The 18,881-nt window shown below is 39.5% G+C and overlaps 1 protein-coding gene across 2 annotated transcripts; it reads right to left on the reverse strand.

Annotated features, from left to right (window-relative positions):
- Positions 1 to 6,051: 6,051 nt before the first annotated feature.
- Positions 6,052 to 18,789, reverse strand: oat (ornithine aminotransferase). 2 transcript variants are annotated; one of them, XM_085284857.1, is made up of 10 exons: positions 18,659 to 18,789; positions 11,963 to 12,197; positions 10,774 to 10,998; positions 10,593 to 10,688; positions 10,137 to 10,264; positions 9,767 to 9,889; positions 9,237 to 9,365; positions 8,992 to 9,105; positions 8,658 to 8,802; positions 6,052 to 7,065 (listed from the first exon to the last, which is right to left on the reverse strand). In XM_085284857.1, exons 2-10 carry the CDS (start codon positions 12,171 to 12,173, stop codon positions 6,905 to 6,907), a joined length of 1,332 nt encoding a protein of 443 aa, XP_085140983.1. In that variant the 5' UTR covers positions 12,174 to 12,197; positions 18,659 to 18,789; the 3' UTR covers positions 6,052 to 6,904. The 2 variants fall into 2 exon arrangements, with proteins under 2 accessions (XP_085140983.1, XP_085140986.1); XM_085284860.1 differs by lacking the exon at positions 18,659 to 18,789 and adding an exon at positions 15,730 to 15,812.
- Positions 18,790 to 18,881: the final 92 nt, after the last annotated feature.

Consider the following 18,881-nt stretch of genomic DNA (forward strand, 5'->3'; position numbering starts at 1 on the left):
CCCAGGCTTTCTGAAGGTCTTTCAAAGGACACGTGCAGATGAGGAATAGTGAACATATTTTGAGAAAGGACATTAAAGATGGAACAGCCAGGCAGGAGAGAAAGAGGAAGACCACAGAGGGGGGATTAGTGAGAAAGAGGGTTGGTGTGAGAGAAGAAGGTGTGAGGGATAGGGTGAGATGGAGGCAGATAATCTTCTGCGGTGATCCCTACATTAACCAGGCAAAAGACTGTGGTAAACAAAATACAAGAACACAAAAAAAAACAATTTCTCGAGAAAAAACTGGTGTTTTGTAACATTCTGGGGAAAATAATAAAGGATTCCAGACAAACCACTACAGTAAAATGCGTGTCAGGCACATTAATTATAGTGCTAGCTTTAGAAGTCCTGAGCCGCACGTAATTTCTTTATATTTTGGTTCCTTTGTTGTAATTTTTATATTAGCCTTGAGCAGTAGTTTGCCAGGCTTTCTGAAGGTCTTTCACAGTTCTTTGGACATCGGTTGCTTTTTCATTAATTTTCAATCCAGTCCTTGTACCTGACCATTTTCAGAGGAATGTTTGCTCTTTGTTAAGTCATGTAACACAAGCGTAGGGGTCATTCAAACATAAGGAAGGCATCTAACTCAAGAGATTAGCCAATGTTGTGTCTCGACAGACCTTACTGTGAGATTATCCTGATGGCTGAAGACCTTTCCTCAGCACTGAAGGCGTGCCAACATTCACTGACTTGGCTAATAAAAAGAAATGTGACATCCTTTTTAGTGATAAATTAGCTCAGACAAAGAGCAGGAGCAACATTGCTGATTCATATCATCTCTGGCCGATAATGAACGGAAAGGCTTTCTGTCCTCCAGCGACCAAGGGCCGCCTTTTTACACAGTGTTGCGCCATGCTACCATTATCACTGACGCTGTGAGTTCTCACAACACTTTAATGCACCTTTGATGGCTTCCATCGTGAGAGACATTGGCAGAAACCGCTGAAGTTAAAAAGTGACATTTCATGTTTGCAGAGCTCTGTTTACAGAGACGTGGTGCTGCATCAGCTGCAGAGTGCCACTGCGATGCTTAAACTTGTGATGTATCCTTTATGACACTGAGAGCTTCTGTGGCAGCTTGCCCATTCCAGACTTGCATCTCCTTGTCACTGCAAGTCGCTGTTTGATACTTTAGGCTTCCAGTCTCCTTTGAAAGGGCCCTACATGCAAACACATTTTTCTTTTGATTCATCACCTTGGGTTTGAGCAGCACTTAGCCCAGTACATCCATCCCTTTGTTGAAGAAACAAACACCATATGCACTGGGTTAATTTATCCTCCCCCTCCTGTTTCCTAAATGTGCCATGCACTTACTTCTCGTATAAACTCTGTCTAAATCCTCTTGTAGGACATGCAGAATGACCTTTCAGTGTTTTGAGGCCTGAGACTCAAATTCCTGTGGGCACCATTATGGTCCCGTTTCTCCTGGTCATTTGTTTTTCTTTTTTCTTCTCTCCATCCAACAGTGCAAGCTGAGCCCACATCCCTCTCCCCGCTCCTCCTCCTCCTCCTTCCTGCTGCCTCCTCCTCTTCGCTCACCTCAGTCCCAAACACTGTAAACAGTGAGGCTTTGTGTGGAGCTGTTGTGGCCAGTCTGCAGGCTAAGCCAAGTCCTTATGAAACATCAGTTTGTGCATGGTTTTGACCGAGTTAGCGCCCAGCTTCTTTGGTTGAGCTGAAGAGACAAGAGGGCGGCGGTGACTGGTTCTGTCTGCGGCTTATGCAGCCTTCAAATACTCATAGGCATATTTCGGGGCCACGAGTGGCGGTGTGTTCTCATTTTACTGTGGTCTCAGTGTCACGGTAGACTCATGTGAACCTTGGGTACCTCCTACTGGAATAGTGGCCAAACATGTAACAGTGGAATCAGTGGCAAGCAGTTTAGATTAGGATGAATCATAGTTTGGCTAAAATTAGAATCAGCTGTGTTAAGACTTTTTATGGGGAGTTCCAAATTAACTGCTCGACTGAAGGAGAAGATGGGCGTTTCAACACTTGGAAAAAACATGTCTGGTTTATATCTGAAGACTTAACAACCTCACAATAACAATTCTGTGATCATCAAAGTTATGCCATAATGTAAAGACAAAGGCCGTCACTGCCTTTTGTTTTGTCTGTATAGTAGGAACCACCCAGTACTCCTTTAAAGGTAATGTTGACCACTGCGAAATACCCAGATCGTGATCACATTCATCATTAAGTAATTCCTTTGATGTCTCAGCTGTGCATATTCTGAGCATTCTTTGTGTGTGTTTGTATTTTGTATTTGAAGTCAGTTGAATTAATCACACTCTGGCAACAGGCTCACCACCCGGGGTCTCGGATGTAGCCGCCTCTCACCTCTGCTGTGAACCTTTCTTCATTCATTATATCGAAGCGGAGCTCAATCAGTGGAATTCTATTGACTGTAATTACGTCTTTCCAATCAAATACCCAGACAGCAGTGTTCCCGGCTGTGGGTAATAAAATTAAATAAATTTGTTATCAAGTTTATTTTCTAATGCAAAGCGAAGAGACGGTGCCCAGAGAAGTGAACGGCAGTTAGATGAGTCATCCTCGTCTTGAATTACTGCCAGACATTTTGAATGCGGTACCACAGCTGCGGTTGCACGAAGAGATGCGCCTAGAAACGTAATACATCAGATACTCTTAGGTACACTTTGATTTATGCTTTCTTCCATGATCAGGTTTCACAATCAGCTCCATCTTAATGAGTCAGAGAATGAAATGGAAAAAAGGACGACAGATAGATGGATATCTGGAGGGTCGGAGCTTGTATATGTATATGCCTTGTATGGTGGTGTAATGGTGTGGGGGATATTTTCCTGGCCACTTAGTGTAAACTGAGCATTTTTTAAACAGCACAGCCTACCCGAGTATTGTCGCTAATGATGTTTATTCCTTTACAACCACAGTGTACAATAAGCATAACGATTACCAAAGAAAGAGGCTGCAAAAAGCTTTGTTGTGCGAGAGAATTAGATTCAGGTAAAAATGAGTTAAAGTGTATTTGATGACCATTTCCAACCAGACATTATGTTATTTCATTTTTGAACCTCCTCACTGTCAGTAGGATGAGGTAGAGCCCTTGAATGGCATCAGTATTTTCCATCGTTATGTTTAATAACATCAGTCCCTACAAAATTGACCTCTGAAGATCATATTTTTACAGCCTGCACGCTTGTCTACAATCCAGAAATAAATCAGGTGAGGGGGTGACAACTAAAATGACTGGTCTGAGAATCCCACTTGCCCAATGTGCTTCAGGTCTGTGGGGAGGGACGTGTCCTTTAGAGGACCTTGCCATGCCTGATCAATATCCCTCTGGTGTGAACTACAAGACGGTCATGGTGAGAGAGAGAAATAGTCGGTGTGCATTACTCCTCAGTGGTTATGTGTCATTTGCCCTTTAAGATGCATATGTCTCTTATCGGTGCACTCAGTTGTCATAAACTTAATGCAAAAGGCCTATTATTATGAGCAATGGCGGGCGAGCCCAATGTTTTCCTCTGATTTATCTGTGGTGGTGCAGGAAAAATGAATAGCTTGTACTATTGCAGCAGTGCATCGGTCATAATTCTCAAGCTGGCACCTTATTCACCACGGAAAAATACATACAGAGCTTTATAATGTATGCTCTTCTTAACTGCAACTTCACCTGAATTAAATTCCTGGCACGGGACTTTGATTACATCCTTGCTAAGTACCACAATCTGATTTCTCCATTATGTAAGGAACGAATACAAATGGGCTTGCTGAGGGAGAGACAAAGGGGCAGAAAGAGAGCAGGGGCACGGGGAGAGATAACAAATTAAAAGAAAGGCAGATGGAGAGACAGAAAAGGGGGTTAGAGACAAAGAGGAGGTGAAGAACAAAGAGCTGAAAGAGCGGATTTGAGAGCAGCCATGTCGTCTGGATGAGCCTCTCTTGACCTTCTTGGTATGAGGAATTGTGATGGAACAAACACTAGGCTTTGAATCCACCCCATGCTCAAATGGACTTGGCTGGCAGTCGGCACTGAGTGCATGGCAGGGAAAACAACTCATGTGGCTTTACAGGAGCATCTTTAGGCTTGGCTGAGGTAATCAAAGCCTGACTGGTGCCTGGACCTACGTGTTCCCATGATCCTCTGACCTGTCACTCTCCTGCCAAAACTGGAGCTCATTTGTGGAATATGGTATGCCTTTCTGCCACGGCTGGATAGGATGCAGGTCTCAGTAGAGTGTGGGATCAAAGTCTGCACATTTCTCAGTGTCACCCAATGATAACCCTTATTTCTCCTGCCAAACTGGATTCCAGTCATATTTTACAAGCAAACTGCACTTTTTTCCCCTGTCATTTCTCTGACCTCCTTCATGCAAAATAATAATCTATCTTAGATTGTAGTGCTGTTTACATTTGTCTCCTGAGATATACCAGCTGTTTTAACAGTTGATACAAACAAAGACTTCATCATTAGATGATGACCTAAATTATAATTTGAAAAAAGTCTAAAAACTAATTAGCCTCCGTAGCGTAGTTGAGATCTTCCTGATCTGTCTTCCTGAAGTCGTTTCAAAAGGTAATTGTGATGGGGGTTTTTTTAATCTGCAGAAATTTTTGATGCTTATCAGAAATCTTGCTTGAAACACATTTAAATGTCTCAAAAAGTCCTATGTGTGAACCTCCAGACCTCCACCTAATGTTTCCCATCAATGATAAAACAAAACCTGCTCCGATGGCAGCGACTCAGAGACTGCTGGAGAGCAGATGAGGTTAAACCTCGGGAAAAAGTCAGAAAATAGTTGTGGGTTTGATTAGGAAACATGCTATCTGACACCGTGACTCTTTGCTCTGCAGATCAGACTGTGGCTAGTCTGCAGTTTCCACTTGAGAATTTGTCCAGCTCTTTTGCAAGCCATGCATTCCCACAAAACATAATCCAAGCTTTCTTTGGAAGAATGATTGTTGACAAAAAAAGCACTCAATACAAAGCCTCTGAAGAGAAGCTGGCCATTAGTATTCCATCACATGTGCAACGCATTGAACTAAACCTTGCGGACTTTATTGATTTCTAAGTGCATTCATTATGCTTTTATGTATCTGTCTCAAAGTGACACCTGATGTCTACTGCATATTTTTTTCTAAATAAAGGGTTTGAAATAACATCCATTTAAAAAAGGGTAATTACTGCAGACTAATGTGTTTATTCCACAGTAATTACACTAATAAATTTGCACTGCCTGAAGGTCATATGTAAGTCATATTTAAAAAGCCAGTTCTCCTTCTCCTCGTCTGAATTGTCACATGATCAAAAATGTGCTGGCTTCTGCTCAAGAAAAATAAAGTTGATATACTGGACTCTGACACTGACCACTTCCAAAGAATAAGTCAGAGTAGATCTGTAAATATGTGGAAATCCCAGCGTAGCGCTAGCCTGAAGGATTGTTTGTGCTAAAAGAGGGATCATCCAATCTGTGGTTTGTCTGACAGTGTTAAGCAGAGGGTGCATACCTTACTCTGTCAGTAGGGCTCGAATTGTCTCTCTACAGCATGTTTGCCTTGGATAGTTTTTTGGATCCAGTTTCATTTTAAAAAGAGCACAGCACCCTCTAGTGTCACATCTGTGGTCATTGCAAATATTTTAATGCAATGCAACATTTTTGTGACATGCTAAATTATCCAAGCTTATATAAGTCATTAGATGCATGTTTGTGGATCTGATCCATATAAAAAAAAAAAAAAAAAAAAAAAAAAGTAATCTGGATATTTTTCCTTGGTTAAACTTTGTCCTTTACAAGGAACAAACTTTGATATACCCCAATACCCCTGTTGTGTATTGTGACCGAGAACTTTGTCCCATTTCGAATTTCCTAAGTTACAAAGTGAGTACAACCCAGATAAGGTTCTTTTTACATGGGATATCTTCCAGATTGCAATCAGCAAAGTCATCTGAATAAGTCCGTGACCTCACTTCCTGACGTGCTGCATTACTGGTGCAAGCAGAGAGCAAGAGACAACGGAAAAGAGATAAATAATTTGAGAATAATTTATTTAGAGCGAAACAGATGCAACAACATAAAGTAACATTGTAAGATGACAATCTATACATACTGTAGAAATGTAAAACATGAATACAGTAAACTCTTAACTCCATGCCAAACAAAGCTAGCAGCATAAGCCTTCCAAAGATTCAACAGTCCTTAAACAATATGATGTTATATAAATCAAAATACCAAATCCTTCAGTATGAAGTGTAAATTATTACAATCATGTGGGGTCGTTTCTTCCAGCAATGCACAATCATTTGTATCCTTGTTAATAATTTAGCTTTTGTTTTTGATTTTTAAAAATGTGCTTTTAAGGACGTGGGATTTAAAACTTTTATAAATGTATTGACTTCTAAAGCTCCTTAAGATAGTTTTCATGGAATGAAACAGCAATTATGTCTTTAGTCTAATTAAAAAAAATGAGTAACAGCAGACTAATAAATTTGTTGTTCACTTACACAAGATAGTGTTCATTCAGCCTTGTGAAGGCTTATTAAAACGAAAATCTTTTGTAACTTTTGACCTTTTTCTTTTTAAAATTAAAATTTTAAAAAGAAAACTCATCCTTTACTCCATTTACCGAGAGTCTAAAAGCAAATATTACTACAAACACTGTTCTAACAATTGCACTCTTTCCTGAGGCTGTCTAGTTTGTCTGTTCAGTGTCAGTGTCCTCAATGACGCAAACACTAAATACACAGTACTTTTATACTGTATTTCTACAGCAATGCCCAGCCCGGAAATACTGATTCTGGAAAAAAAGAAAAAAACTAGCTACTTGACCGATCACAACTTAAGCTAGTAGTCTGAAGGATGTCAGTGTGATGTTCAGTTATTTAGAAAGACATGATGGTTCTTTGGATGATATCAATGCATTCCTCTAGCTCGTCCTCTTTGATGATGAGGGGAGGAGCCAGGCGGATGATGTCACCGTGGGTGGGTTTTGCCAGCAGACCATTGTCACGAAGACGCAAGCACACTCTCCACGCATCGTAGTCTGGGGGAAATTGTTTTAATATAAGTTACACTAATATATCGTTTATACTCATTAAAACAGTGGTTCTCAAGCTTTTCACAATGAGTACCACCATAAAATATATGGCTCTTGAAGTACCACCCTTATGACCAACATTAAAGTACAATAGTATTATTTAACACCACATACAGTTTACACAGACAATTTTATTTCTTATATAAATGTTATTTTAACCGTCATTTCAATGTCAAAGTCAGCGATCACCGTCGGCCTCTCTCAGTTTTTATGATCACTGTTCATTTTAAAGCATTATGATGTAACTACAGCCCAGCCCATGCAGCAGTATATTAATGACTAACCTTATATTGCAGGTTTTCTCCCGATTGAAGTTTGGTCTGTTTACAGCATCCTGTCATGCGATTACATTTGTCCCTACCATCAGAAACTCTCACATTAACTTTTATCGAGTGGAAAAAACTTAGCGTTCATCCTCCAGCTTCACTGTGTTTATATTATGCTAACATAGCTGTGTAGCTAGCCACCACCCAGCACATTATATACCAGCTATCCCAACTTCAGTAACCCTACAAACGCTACTGCTGTTTAGTTTTCTGTCTTCATTTATGTCGGAAGTGATAGCAGAGCTGTACGTTTTAATTTTTGCTGTGGCAAATAAGCTACCAGATTTTTGGCTTCACAACCCTCCTTCATGGTTCCTGCATGTCGAATCTCAGTTTGCTCTTTGTGGCATTTCAGCCGATGACACGAAATACTATCATGTGTTGGCCTCACTGGATCGGCTGTGTGATGACCCTCCTCCGGGATCCAACCACCCAAGGGAAATACACTGCTCTCAAGGCGCTGCTGCTGCGGCACTACTCCCTCTCCGATGCAGAGAAACTCCTCTCTCTCTCGGGCTTGGGTGAAGGTACCGCTCTCGAGCTCATGGAGAGCACGCTGTCCTTGCTAGGAATGGTGCTCTCCAGACTCACGTCTTCCTCCGACAGTTACAGGTACGAGCTGGCCTCACCAACTCCCCGCTGCTGGCTGCGAATGATTACTGCTCACTTGCAGAAGAAACAGATCGCATTCTCCTGGCTACCAGGAGCTTCGGCATCCAGCACCGATTCTTCTGGGGGTCTCTGACTCATCGATGCTGGCTGGGATTGAGGCACCGCGGCATCACTGAGAAAGGGCGTGACAGCACCATGCCGCCTTTGCAGTTTTAAGACCCAGGGAAACGAGCCCGCCAGCGCTCTGTAGCAGCAGTCGCGGCTGCTACAGAGCGCTGGCGGGCTCATTTCCCTGGCTGCTCTACATAGAGGACTCATGCTCGGGGAGACATTTCCTGGCCTACTCTGGCTCCCAGAAGAGCCTCAGGAACCTCAACAATGCTATGTTATTTAATCTTTAAAAAAAGATCCCCACGTACCACCAGAGAGAGCCCAAGTACACGTACCACAGTTTGAGAACCACTGCATTAAAACATGATGGCAACACTCAAGCCTTGATAATCTGATAATAAAAGTAGACGACTGTCGATTAGCTTTGTAATCTGATTTCACTGACTAAAATATTTCATGTTAGCTATCAAGAAACGATCACTACTATACCTTTGGTCTCTTTGATGACGACTGCATTGAGGAGGCCTTTTCCTCTCACTGTTGTCACTATGTCTTTGGGCAGCTTGTTGAGCTGAGCCCGCAGCTTTTCCCCCATCCTCTGGGCATTATCTGCCAGCTTCTCCTCCTCCATCACCTACAAATAAGAGCAGCAAGAGTGGAAAACAAACAGGTTGATTATTCTTCTGCTACTGTCAACTTTATTATGCATTTTAAATTTTATGTTCATTTTATTTAATCTGTTTACTCAATAAGGAAAAAAAACTTTTGCTGACTTGTTTTACGCATGCCAATAAGTGAATGTAAAGTGCATTTTAACACTGACCTCTAGCGCAGCAATAGCTACCCGACAGCCCACCGGGTTACCTCCAAATGTGGAGCCGTGCTCACCAGGTTTGATGGTCAGCATTATCTCATCATCACACAGTACAGCAGATACCTAGTGCAGACAAAAACAGATCAGGTTAAGCAAAGGTGAAAAGTTCTGAGTCTACTTTGTCTCACAAATCTTGAACTCCGAGTATTCATAACGTGTAACGAAGCGTGATTGAACCAAAGTAAAATGCTTACTGGGTAAACTCCTCCAGAAAGAGCTTTGCCTAGAATGACCATATCCGGACGAACGTCTTCGTGGTCCACAGCCAGCCGTCGGCCAGTACGTGCCAAGCCTGTCTGCACCTCATCAGCAATCCACAACACCTGAAAAAAGCGTGGAATGTAAATGGACATCTTGTTGTCAAACTTAGAAAAAACAAAGATTGATTAAAGATTTTGTTGACATGCCTTTATTTATGCTATTGGTACATAAACAGACCACTAAGTCATTACACAGCTGTTTCCAGAAAAGTCAAAACACTTCTCTTTCAGCTTTTATCAACCACCTAAGAATTAACTACCTCTACTAAATGCCCGCTCTTTGATGTTGACATTCATATGCTTGAAACCATAAAACAGCATGAAGCAAGCTTCAGGAAATATGCGAAATATACTTGTTTTTATAACAAACACTAGACTCTAGTTCAGTTTGAAGGGAAACATTTGTTTCCATATCAACCTGTAGGTAATTACAACACTTATTTTCCTTTCTGCGCAGGACTTACATTGTATTTTGTGCAAAGTTCCCTGACTTTAGTCAGGTAGCCCTGGTCGGGCACCACCACACCAGCTTCCCCTTGGATGGGTTCCATCATGAAAGCTGCAACATTTTGGTCTTGAAGGGCTTTCTGGAGAGGCAGACAAAAAAAAGAAAATAAAAAGACAAGTATATGATAATTCTGTCAATAAATAAACAGTACTTCAGTCAGTTATTCACCTGTTATGTTAAAAAAAGGTCTGCATTCACAAAAATAGCTAAATTCAATGTGTAATTTCTACCCTATATGTACACAGATGGTCAGAGTCTCATAGACTATATTATCCACTTAGCATGAAACTAACTGTACAGAAAATCTTGTGCATGAAAACCTGTACCTCTAGTGCAGGTATGTCGTTGAATGGGACCAGTTCAAATCCTGGCATATAGGGGCCGAAACCTTCGTAGCTACTGGGATCAGTGGAGCTGGAGATGGCTGCCATGGTGCGGCCCCAGAAGTTTCCCTCTAATCAAGAAGAGTAAAGAAGATGGTGTGTTTATCATATTATTGTTGTTTGGGGGGAGGGGGATCATATTTTTTTGAACAAAGAACATCTGAAAGATACAATTTCTAAGAAGTAACTTGCTTGGTTTAGCTCACTGGTCTCCTAATCCCGTAATAGTGGAGGTTATTGTGCCTGCCAAGTCAAGAAATGGGTCATCTTACCTTATTAAAGTAAACGTTAGTAACGTTTGGTCTATTTCTTACAGAATGATGCCTAAGGTGAAAAAAAATGGACACACTCACGAAAAGTGAAGTCAATTTCAATGAAAAAAAAAAAAAACCAACTTACCTGCAAAAATGATTTTTGCCTTGTTTTTGGGAATCCCCTTTACATTGTAGGCCCACTTGCGTGCGAGCTTGCAGGCAGTCTCACCACCCTCAACACCTGTTGCATTACAAAATATTAGAGTCAACAAATCTACTCACAATGACCTTCAAAGATAGCTAGCGCAGTCAGGATTAGATGTTACCTGTATTCATTGGCAAAACTTTATCATAGCCAAACATGTTGGTGATATACTCCGCATAGGCTCCCAGCACATCATTATAGAACGCTCTGGAAGTCAAGGTGAGCTTCGATGCTTGGGAGGTGAGTGCAGCTATGATCTTGGGATGGCAGTGGCCCTGGTTTACAGCACTGTATGCACTGAGGAAGTCAAAGTACCGGTTGCCCCCCACATCCCACACATAGATGCCTGGGAGGAAGGGGAAAAAAACAGATGGACATGTCAGGGTTAAGTGGTTTGGAGACAAAGTTAGAGAAGCAAGGTTGATATGGTTTGGACATGTGCAGAGGAGGAAGAGTGGGCAAATGACCTTAAAGATGGAGCTATCAGGCAAGAGGAAAAGTGGATGATTGCAGAGAAAGTTTATGGATGGCATAGAGTAAGATGGAGGCAGGTGATCTGCCATGTAGACACCTAAAGAGAGACGCTGAAAGAAGTAATAATGGTCAAGAAGAAAAGCAAGTTCTCCAGAAAAACTACAGTGAAACCACAAACCTGTTATATTAATTATAGTGTTAGCTTTAATAGTCATAGATCACTGTGGAGAAGTCCTGGACCACACCTAAACTCAAGGAATGAACCGGTTTTATGTCTACACATAACAGACAACTTTAAATTGTATGTCGAGGCACTTTGTTAGTAGAAGTCTGTTGCATAAATATATGTGTTCCCATTTCTTTAGTTGAAACAATGAACAATTTAAAAGATAGTCTGACAGGCATAAAACTGTACTTTTGCAACAACAATACAATTTCCAAAGAGCAATGTGTTGAAATCTGACTAGTTTCATTTTCAAAGACCTCAAATACACTGCCAATGTAGTAAAACCACACTTGGATAGAAAGAACAGACCTCAACACTGTTGAAGCACTGTGGGATCATCTTGACAGAGAACAGAACAAAAGACAGCCAACAGCCAAAGAACAGCTTTGACTGTCCTTCAAGAAGCCTGGAGAACTATTCTTGACGACTATGCCAAGAAATGATGAGAAAGCTTAACTAAGAGAGGCTGTGTTAAAGAGTAAAGGTGGTCATACCAAATATTGACTTCTAAGCTCATAATTGTATCAAGATATAAAGTAACGAGGGGTGGCTCAATACTTTTGCACAGTTCTGTATTGTATTAATTTTAATAGTCATATGCCAAACGTACCTTCTCCTCTCTCCAGGGCCACAGGAAGGGGATGGTAGTTGTGCGCTCCATGCTTGCCTTCACGAGCGTAGATTTCCTCAGAAGTCAACGAGCGCTCAACCCTCTTTTTGGAGGCGGCAGTTGAGACGGGGCGCGTCCCAGAATGGATGCCATAACGGAGAGCAGGTGCGGTATGGATCGCACGGCTCAGCTGGAGAAACATTCCCTTCATTTGTTTTTATGCTGTGTGACACGTCTGCAAGTTTAAGCACAAACAACAGTTGTACATATCTGAAACATTTTCAAATTGGAGATACAACGGACAAACAAAAATGTGTAACAGAAAAAAAAAACCTTCCAAACAGCACCTAAACTGTATAATTGAACCTATAAATAAAATATACCTAAGAATTAAAGACGGTGGAGAAAATGATAATGTCAATGACTGAAATTCATTCCCATGAAGACGTTTGTCAGAGTTGGTATAAACAGAAGTTAAAATGACTCATAGGGAAGGGCATTCACAACAAAATAAGATGACGTCATTGACTTTCTGTGGAATTGTTATTGACAACAGGATTGGAGCCTCTTTAGTGCCCAACATTGAGAGAGCATATTGGGTGCTCGCCCTGAAACCCCTCAATGAAACTTTCCTAGGAGCATTCCCGGTCAAGTTCTTAAGCCACAGAGAGAAAGAATAGGTCCTTAACAAAACTTGGCAGATGAGCGCTGGTTTAGCTCACTGGGTTAAACAGACAGCCTGGGTTTGAATCTACCTGAAGGTCATTCCACAGGCCTCTTACATGGGACTTTCAAGATATAAAACATGTTGCAACAGTTTGATTTGGCAGCGTTTTTATACCGGACAGCCTTCCTGATGCAACCCCAAGAAATACATGTTTCAAAATAAGTATTACCTCATTCAGTAATGTAGTTATACAAATTTCAGATTGTGAGCGAAAAACGACTTAATGCATCTCAGGCCTTTGCAGAAGCCGTTGAAAGGTTGACCTTAACAGTTATCCATAAAATACCCACAACCACAATAACAATGACTGAGAGCATTTTATGGATTGTGGGTTGTTGCTGTTTATCGTCCATCTGGCACTTACTCAAAGCTTCTATCCAATTTCTTCGACTTTATAATGTTATTAATGATCGGTTCAAATAAATTAATTAGCTTTGGTGATTTTAACATGATTGTAGACACTGAAAACAACAGCCTGGATAATCCATTAGACCCAACTGGCTTCTCTCAAAATGACTCATCTTTTTAATTATACTCTTGATCTTGTCCTGACAACAAACTGATAATTTAACAGGTTTTCCTCAGAATCCTTCTGCATCGGACCACTTTTTGATGACATTTAAATTTACTATTATGTATTACACAGCACTGGGGAACAGATTTCATTACAGCTGATGTCCTTTTGAAAGCGCAGTAACTAAGTTTAAGGCAGTAATTCCTCCAATGGTATATTCTGCCAAGACAATCCAGAGGAGCTAACTAAATTTTACTCCCACAGAAGTCAATTACTTTGCTACTAGAGTTAAATCCTCACTGTGTACAACACTGGATACTGTGGCTTTTCTGACAAATAAAGCTACAAATCTTAACTCGTACTTAACTCACAAATGCGCTCCTTAAAGTAGATAACTTGGAAGCTGGAGAGGAAATAGTGTTGCACTTGTTTAGAAGATCTTTATATAGCAAGGAAAATTGTTGTATTTCTCTTTCTGAAAAAACAGCTTTGGATAAAGCTAGGACATCTTGTGACGTATCACTCAAAGAAATGGGACCAACTCCAGGTTTCTTTTCAAAAATGTAGAAAGGCGGACCAAGTAAAACTGCTGAAATTTAGACACGCTGTCTCTCCTCGCCTAGCAAATTAATTACTACTACTACTACTTATTCCTGCGTCTTTTAGGATCTTACAAAGCTTCAAACAACGTATCGACTATTAAATTAGTCGTCAACGATTTTGATAGTCGACGTAATCGTGACTAGTCGACTAACCGTGGCAGCCCTACCATCAACATGCAAAAATTCTCAAGATTCTACCATTGATTAATAGGAGAACCTTCAGCTATCAGGCCCCTCTAATCTGGAAACAACTTCCGGATTGGATTTGGGAGAGAGACACCCTCTCTACTTTTAAGACCAGACTTAAAACGTAGATCTTAAAACTTATGGATCAGGTGAACCTGAACCATCTCTGCTTCAAGTGCTTGCTGACAGAGGGGATTGTCTAAGGGTTGGGGTTTTGAGGTGACCGTTTTTGTGATCTGATACTATATAAAAAAAAACTGAATTGAATTTATAACTACTGCGAATATACTCCAAGTCAAGTAACTTTAAACAAGTTGTGAATGTTGTTTTTAATTCAGATGAATATTCCTTTTAAAACCCCATACAAACTTCAAGATTAATTACAGTTACATTGGTTAGTTTGCTAACTCACCTGAGTCTATTTGGCAGTGCCAAACAAAGTGTACTTTGATATTTGTTTTAGGGAGAATTGAGCAGACAGCTTCAGTTGAGTTGAGATAGGAAATAGATGACTTATTCACAGGGGCCAGTGCATATTGGTAATCCAACATCCCAATAACCAAAGTTTACAGATTTACAGATGCTTTAATTCTAAATAGAGACCTTAATTATAAAACAGGCAGTAGCTGGGAAGATTCTCAGTCTTTCTGTGGTATTTTTGGAGTGCTTTTGTACCATGTTTGTACTATTTTTTGTCTGTTTTAGTTTTCTCTCATTTTTTGGGTAAATATTACTGCTAAATTGTCGTGTCTGTTACACATTACTGCTATTCATCATTTTATATATTTTAGGGCAATTTAATATACAGCATTACAACATATTTTACAAGGATGTGTTTGAAACATACGTGTTTGTTAAATGGCCTTCATTTTTATCACAAACATGCAAAATGATCTTTCCATTTTTTCCCCACCACTTGATATGAAGAACTTTATGAGATAATTAAATTAAAGTAACTAAATTTTAAAACCAACTGCACTAGTTGTAATATGCTAAAAGAGCAACAATTGTCTCCGAGATATATCAGAACAGAAAAGACCCCACGTAATATGACATAAAAACACCAGGATTTTTTACCTTAAGTACAGTATTGAATCAACTGAGTTTAAATATATAATAGTGGTAGATTTTAATGACACATTTGTATTATGTTGGCAAAGTGTAATGAGGCTAGTCACATGAACTAGCCAGCTAGCTAGCTAATTAGCTAACTGCTGTTTGCTAGCTAAGGTTAAAATTACTTTTGGTTAAAGGGATACTGCTTAATAATAATGTTTTTACATGGCCTTGGTCTTCTCTCAGCCTCAGATAATCACAGATAGACGAAATGTCATAATTTTCTACAGTAAAAATATAACTAATAAGATAAAATAAAGATTTAATCACCATTTCTATCAAACAATGCTATCCAAATTAACTGTAGTTATCACTGCGAGGTAAAAGGGCCTCAACTAGAATTAACACAAATATCCAAATACATGAGATGGAATTTCACCCATTACTCACTACGCTGAGAAACAGTATCTTAAATGCTAATATAATATGATATAGTAAGCATAATATGCATTTTATGTTTGCAGTGAGCTTTGCACGATAACAAGGTCGAGGATAGAATCTAACTGCTCATTAACTTGTTTTCTTACATAAATTCAATACAACAAGTACATCTATTAATTAACTCAATGGCACATGTGTAAACATTTAAAATCAATAAAAGCAGAAGAAACTACTCACTTACAGGTCAAGAACAATTGACAGCACAACAGCCAAAGTTGTGACCCTCCCCACACCTTTCCCTTGCCTGGAATTTCAGATTCACCCAAAACAACTTTAGTTTCAGCCCATTTTGTCCTTTCATAATAAAAGTCCTTAATATTTCACTGTGCTATGGATACAATGGCGCACAGAAGTACATTCAAGCAGTTTACTGCAGATTTTAAGAACTTTTTATTGTTATTCATTAAGAAATAGATTTGGTTTTTCTAAATAAAATGATTATGGTATCTTTCAACAAAATATGGGGATTTAAATAAAACACTACATAAAAACTCCATAAGGTAGCTAAAAATAGCTAATTCCACAAATTTGTGGGAAAAAAGATCTTTATTCATTTAGTGTTAGTGTAATTTTCTTTTCAGTGGAAGGACTTCGGGGTCTTGTTCATGAGTAAGGGGAGATCAGCAGAGGATTGGTGCAGCGTCAGCAGTCATGCAGATGCTGTTGTCTAATTGAAAGAGCCTGTTAATGCATAAAAGGAACAGTTTGATGGCAGCAAAACAAAACCTTAAGCAAGTTGTTCTAAGAAGGCATTGGTAAAGAATAAAGTTAAAGTAAATGTTTTGGGGTAGTGAAGTGAAACCACGACCTAATAAAAAACTGTGGGAAAAATGAGCTAACTTACAAGCAGTCAGACTTTCTTGTAATTTTTAATGTGGCCTTGACATACTTCAGGCTTTCTTTGGATACTGTAACTAGCCCTTCTCAAAGGAATGTTTTCTTGCTCGTTAAGCAACTTAACACTGATCTGTGAATCGCTCAAACATAAGGCACCTAACTAAAAGGATGAACCTTTGTGTCTGTTGAATCTACACGTAACAAAGAACCAATTTTTGAAAATATCTTTCCACACTTTATTACCAGCAGCATGTCAGGAAAAGAAAAAAAAATCATAATTTGTTCCCATTTTTAGTTAAATCTACAAACATTTACAAAAAATAACAATGTAGCAGCTTGACATGCACAAAATGGTATTGATAAGACACCCAAAGAACTATTGCTATGGTTTGCAGGTTATTCTTGAAACTGTGGAGGATCTGTCATGGTTTTAGGCATCATATCAGCCAGTGGTTTTGGGGATGTCGGCACAGCAGCTTCATTTTTTAGAAAAAAAACACAATGGAACACTATTAGTCATGAATTGGCCTCCCCATAGCCCGGTTCTCAATTTTACTGAAGCAGGTAGGGATCGTCATCTTGACAGAGAACAGACCAAAGGCAGCCAAAATCCAAAGTAGAACTTTTAAGAAGTCTCATAAAGTTCTCTTGAAAAACAACTCTTCTTCTTCTTTTGGCTGCTCCCTTTAAGAGTCTATCTCATCCTTATCTTTGAGTCTTCTTCTGTCACATCAACCATCTGCATGTCATTCTTTACTACTTCCAAGAATCTTCTCTGTAGTTTTATTTCTTCCATCCTCGTCTTTCCCTCTCTACTTTTAGGACTGCGTAAACGTGAAAATTTCTAACATATAATAATGAAGTTACATTTAAACATTTCAAAGGTTTTAAGTAAACAAGAAAAAATTTGAATAGTTACAAAAAGGTTACTGTAAATTCATGCCTGAGACTGTTTCAAAATAAAATGCAGCATCAGAGTTGGAACTTTAATAAGCTGATATATTCCAATGTGAAATTCCACAGACTGCATAGGTTTTACAGGCCTGCTGAACAATGCTTCCCTTTCAAAACCAGCACAATGTGTTGAATGTAAAACACTCCCATACTAAAGGCGGGTTAACAAAAAAGTAATCCCACAGCAGTATGGCAGCTGTTCTAGACTTTTCCACTGTTCATGAAAATAGGCTTTCTTGAATATAGGTGAGAAATACATGGTAAAACAAATCGCTCTGATGTGTCTCACATCATTGTGTTTATTAGGGCTTTTGTCTTTTCGCTGGAAAGTTGTTGTTGTTGTTTTTTAAGTTTTATTACAGTTAACTAAAACTACACATGTAATTTTAGTTTGACAACATAACTACGAAAATAAAATTCAGCAGAAAACAGTGTTATAAATACACCAACTTGACTATAAAAATAATATACAGGAAGTAACCTAAACAATACTCTTTGTTGGAACAACCATCATTTAATTTGCTTATTGAGAGTTGCAGTTCTTCGTGAGTTAGCCTGTAGTTTAATATCTATTGTAAACCTCTTTAATATCTTATCACGGAAAAATATCTCCTTATTTATTATATCCCTAGCTCTATTACTAAGAAGACAAACTAGATAATGTTATTGCAATAACTCTGGAATGCTATAAGCCACCTTCTGAGGGAAATCTATTATTACCTAAGTCAATATGATTAAACTAACAAGAGTGTAGACAGCAGCTTTAGCATGTACAGCACAGAATAAACACTGTAAATTGGAAGGTTTAACGTAATGACACTGCACGTGTCCCTGCTGATGTGCCGCAGACAGCATTAAAGCTCCTTTTAGGTGAGCCATGATAGGCTGTCGTGGGAGCTGCCTCCGGGATACACCCACCAGCCCCAGCAGGCTAAATAAAGATGGGCAGTTAAGAGTTCTTTCAGATTATGTATATTTATATTTATATCTCAGTTCTCCAAAACAATCCCGGATTATACAAACCTGTATCGTGGCCCTGAGACATGAGCTGCAGCGATCTGTAGTTTAAAATGATCGAGTGGTTAAATGTGATGCTTATCAGCGATTCAGTATGAATTAACACAGGTTCCTTATCTTATCTCGTCCCCCTTTAAAACGCATCTAAATTGCTGCAGAGACACAGGTGCTTTGTTTCCTTTATGTAATACCGGATAGCAGAGGAACATGAGCAACTTCCGGATGCCAAATTTCCATCCCTAAATTATTTAAGAAAAAAATTCAAAAAGAGGAAGGAAAAATAAAAGGAAGTCAGACAGTACCAGAAGAAAGCCGAGCGTGGTCAAATCTCTCTTTCCAAGTCGATGATGCTTGTCCTTTATAGACACACCAGCTGGTAGCTCTTATGTTTTGTGCAGTGGGAAGGCAGTGTCGTGGCTCTTTCAATGCGACTGCGTCACGGTGAGATGGGGTACGCCTACATGTTGCAATTCACGCAGTAATTGCATAATTTAAAAGACAGCAAGTATTATATCACTGAAATAA

This window comes from Mchenga conophoros, linkage group LG8 (assembly GCF_057382185.1).
Source record: "Mchenga conophoros isolate Kocher_MC1m ecotype Shallow Benthic linkage group LG8, M_conophoros_male_GT1.1, whole genome shotgun sequence".
Lineage (NCBI taxonomy): Eukaryota > Metazoa > Chordata > Actinopteri > Cichliformes > Cichlidae > Mchenga > Mchenga conophoros.

Coding starts and splice junctions, on each gene's coding strand:
- oat (XM_085284857.1), bottom strand. CDS start 12,173: ATGAAGGGAATGTTTCTCCAGCTGAGCCGTGCGATCCATACCGCACCT. Junction 10,999..11,962: donor GGCCCTGGAGAGAGGAGAAG/GTACGTTTGGCA, acceptor CCTTCCTCCCAG/GCATCTATGTGTGGGATGTG. Junction 9,106..9,236: donor TTTCTGGAGGAGTTTACCCA/GTAAGCATTTTA, acceptor TGTCTGCACTAG/GTATCTGCTGTACTGTGTGA.